Genomic DNA, 2992 nt, shown 5'->3' with positions numbered 1-2992 from the left:
GGCTAATGTGCTGGGATGGTGGGATGCTGAAGTCTTGGAAGGCCTGGGGACCTAGGCCCCCATGCCCAGACTGACATAACCTGGGGTTGCCCCAGTGCAGTGGTTCTCAACCGTCACCCTGTTATAGTCCACGTTGTGCTACCACGCCCCAACCATAAAATTATTTCCGTTGCTACGTCATAACTTACGAATCGGGTAACCCTTATGAAAGGGTCATTCAGCCCCCAAGGGGGTTGAGAACCGCTGCCCTAGTAGAACTGCCTCTCCGCAACTTGGCTTTGATGTAAACTCCCAGGAGGGCTTGTTGTATAGCACTCTGTATATTTTGTAAATAAAACGTTTTGTGGCCATGCCCACTTCCTTCCTGGGAGGCACACCCAGTGCTGCCTCCTTCCCTTGGGAGAATGAATACCTTCCCTGGCAAGACCCTCTCAGCCCTACCTACCACCTCAGGCCCCAGGTCACCAACACAAACCACGCCAAGCCAGAAAAGGATATTTTTCTTTATTCAAGTAACTGCAAATAGGAAACCAGAGGAGGGCCCCAGGGGGGACATAGAAGAACGGCTGCCCCTCCCCAAAGGTCTCGGGCCGTCCCGCCCTCCGTCACGGATTGGCTGCGCCCTGGCGCTGAGGCCACGCCCATTTCCCCGGGTCCTTTGATCACGCGGCTCCTGGCTCTTCCGGGGCCTTGGAGCCAACGAGGGCGTTCCTGTCGGGGCTGCAGCGGTGGGAGGTAAGGCATGGCCGGTTTGGCGGGGCTGTAGGGCTGCTGAGCGGGGACACAGGTGATGCCAGGATGCCCGGTCGCAGGGTGGCCCCTCTGTTCGCCCCCAAGCACCCTCCTCTCCGGCCTCAGCCCCCCAGCGCCGTGGGAACCAACGCCCGTCACTGCTGGCTCGCATCTTAGGGGCGGCCTGGCACCCTCCGGCATGCCCCCTCCACCGGGGCACTGTGAGCATGCGATTGGGTACCAGCAAGACGATGCCCCATGAACACGGGGCAGGTAGCTCACACTGGAGACCCAGGCGAACCCGGGTCGGTTCTGAAGGCACCCGAGCGCAGCCCTCCCACACAGGGACTTAGTGTGTATGTGAGGTTGGATGCTGACCCCTCCTGTCACTCCAGGCAGGAGAGGGAGGGACCTGGACGAGCCTGGGGTGGGGACCAAAGTGACATCACTTTGCAGATTCGGCACAAGCACAGCATTCTCTCCCCACTTGTCTCCCCCCACACACACACACATGATGCTGGGAGGGGAGGGATCCCAGCTCATGAGGGACCTTCAAAATGTTCGTGGGGAAAGCCCCGTATTATTTTTTCCACGAACTTTTTAAAGCCCCTTCGAATATTTCAGGTGACACCAGGGCCAAGGAGGGCAGAGAACCCAAGTCACAGAGCCAGCCAGTGGCCTGAAAAGTCTGATTAGATCTGGACAGAGATGAATTCTGTGAACTGCGGTCACCTCATCCCTATGCTGCGGGCCATGCCTTTCTGTGCCTCCCAGCTGCCCGCCTGGGTGGGTAATACCTCTCCGGTGGCCCAGGAGGGCAAGGACAACAACCAGGAGCCAGATTAATTTCTTCCCAAGCTGGCAAGCATTTGGCCAGGGCAGCCGGGCCCTGTCCTGATTGGTGGATAGGAGCTAGACCGGATCAGCCTTCTGCCCCCCACCCCCAGCAGTTACTGGAGGGGTACGCTCAGCATGACCTGGGGATCCCCAGTTCCAGGGTCTGATCTTCAATTTCTAGACCTCCAGTTCCAGGGGTGGGGGGTGGGAGTGTGTATCCGGAGTTGGGACGCCAGCCTCGAAAGTGGATGACCTCTCACCCTCCTCCGCAGGGAGCCCGGGAGAGGCACCCTCCCGAGGTGCCACACTGGCCCATGCTGACTACCTGGCTCTCTGGCTCAGGCCGCCACTGCCGATGTCATGAGTAACACCACGGTGCCCACTGTCCCCGAGGCCAACAGCGACTCCATGGTGGGCTACGTGCTGGGCCCCTTCTTCCTCATCACCCTAGTCGGGGTGGTGGTGGCCGTGGTAAGCTTGCATGAGACACACATGCACGCCCACACAGCTTTTGCTGTGGCAGAGCTGGGCATGTACAACCTGCACACAGTCCCCTCAGCCATCCTGCTGTCTCGGGAAGAGGGTGTAGAGGGGGGCTCCGCTCTGGCTCGGGCCTGCACCTCCCCAGTACCGTTTCTCTGTTGCAGGTAATGTACATACAGAAGAAAAAGCGGTGAGTCTCCCGTGGGTGAGCTAGCTGCCCAGTGCAACTTCCCCACCATTCTGCTGAAATCTCACCCCCTAGGACCCCAGTCCTCCACATAATCCTAAAATGCCCTCCCTCCCCACCCCACCCACACTGAAGTTATACCTCCCTGCCTTGACCTCAGTTTACCCCCTGGGGAGAGGCCACTGCAGGAATGGGCATGTAAGGGCCATGGGCTCATCCTGGCAGGAAGGGTGGAGGCGGGGCAGTCAGCCAGGCGCCCACACTGGTCTCCCATCTCCCAGGGTGGACCGGCTTCGCCACCACTTGCTCCCCATGTACAGCTACGACCCTGCTGAAGAGCTGCATGAGGCTGAGCAAGAGCTGCTTGCTGACATAGGAGACCTCAAGGTGAGTGCTTGGGGGCAGGGAGAACCAGGCAGGGTTGGGAGGTGGCGTGGGCTCCAGACATCCAGTCTTTAAAAACCAGAGCCATTACTAGCGAAGCGTTCCTTCAAAAGCTGTGCCACTGGCGCCCCAGGACTGTCTCCTCTCCCGCAGGTGGGCCATGGCTGGCAGAGCGGCTACCAACACAAACGGATGCCCTTGCTGGATGTCAAGACCTGAACTGGCCCTGGCCCTGGAGTGTCTGATCCTGTAACTGCTGCACACACACCCCACCTACGCTCATCAGCCCCCTGCTGGGGCGAACCCAGTACTGAACTCTCCTCCACTCACCGTTCCATGCCGCCTTTACAGCCAGCCCTTCAGTAGCCC

At 59.6% G+C, this 2992-nt stretch overlaps 1 protein-coding gene across 2 annotated transcripts; it reads left to right on the top strand.

Annotated features, from left to right (window-relative positions):
- The first annotated feature begins 691 nt into the window (after nt 1–691).
- Nucleotides 692–2907, top strand: SMIM29 (small integral membrane protein 29). 2 transcript variants are annotated; one of them, XM_004717236.2, is made up of 5 exons: nt 692–735; nt 1842–2040; nt 2217–2242; nt 2521–2626; nt 2777–2907. In XM_004717236.2, the coding sequence occupies exons 2-5, from the start codon at nt 1930–1932 to the stop codon at nt 2840–2842; spliced, it is 309 nt and encodes a 102-aa protein (XP_004717293.1). In that variant the 5' UTR covers nt 692–735; nt 1842–1929; the 3' UTR covers nt 2843–2907. The 2 variants fall into 2 exon arrangements, with proteins under 2 accessions (XP_004717293.1, XP_045148883.1); XM_045292948.1 differs by lacking the exon at nt 692–735 and adding an exon at nt 1262–1518.
- The last annotated feature ends 85 nt before the right edge of the window (nt 2908–2992 follow it).

This window comes from Echinops telfairi, unplaced genomic scaffold, assembly GCF_000313985.2.
Source record: "Echinops telfairi isolate 266 unplaced genomic scaffold, ASM31398v2 ScPeMD7_655;HRSCAF=1070, whole genome shotgun sequence".
NCBI lineage: Eukaryota > Metazoa > Chordata > Mammalia > Afrosoricida > Tenrecidae > Echinops > Echinops telfairi.
This window is presented reverse-complemented; position numbering and strand designations above follow the sequence as displayed.

Coding starts and splice junctions, on each gene's coding strand:
- SMIM29 (XM_004717236.2), top strand. CDS start 1,930: ATGAGTAACACCACGGTGCCCACTGTCCCCGAGGCCAACAGCGACTCC. Junction 2,243..2,520: donor TACATACAGAAGAAAAAGCG/GTGAGTCTCCCG, acceptor CCCATCTCCCAG/GGTGGACCGGCTTCGCCACC. Junction 2,627..2,776: donor CTGACATAGGAGACCTCAAG/GTGAGTGCTTGG, acceptor CCTCTCCCGCAG/GTGGGCCATGGCTGGCAGAG.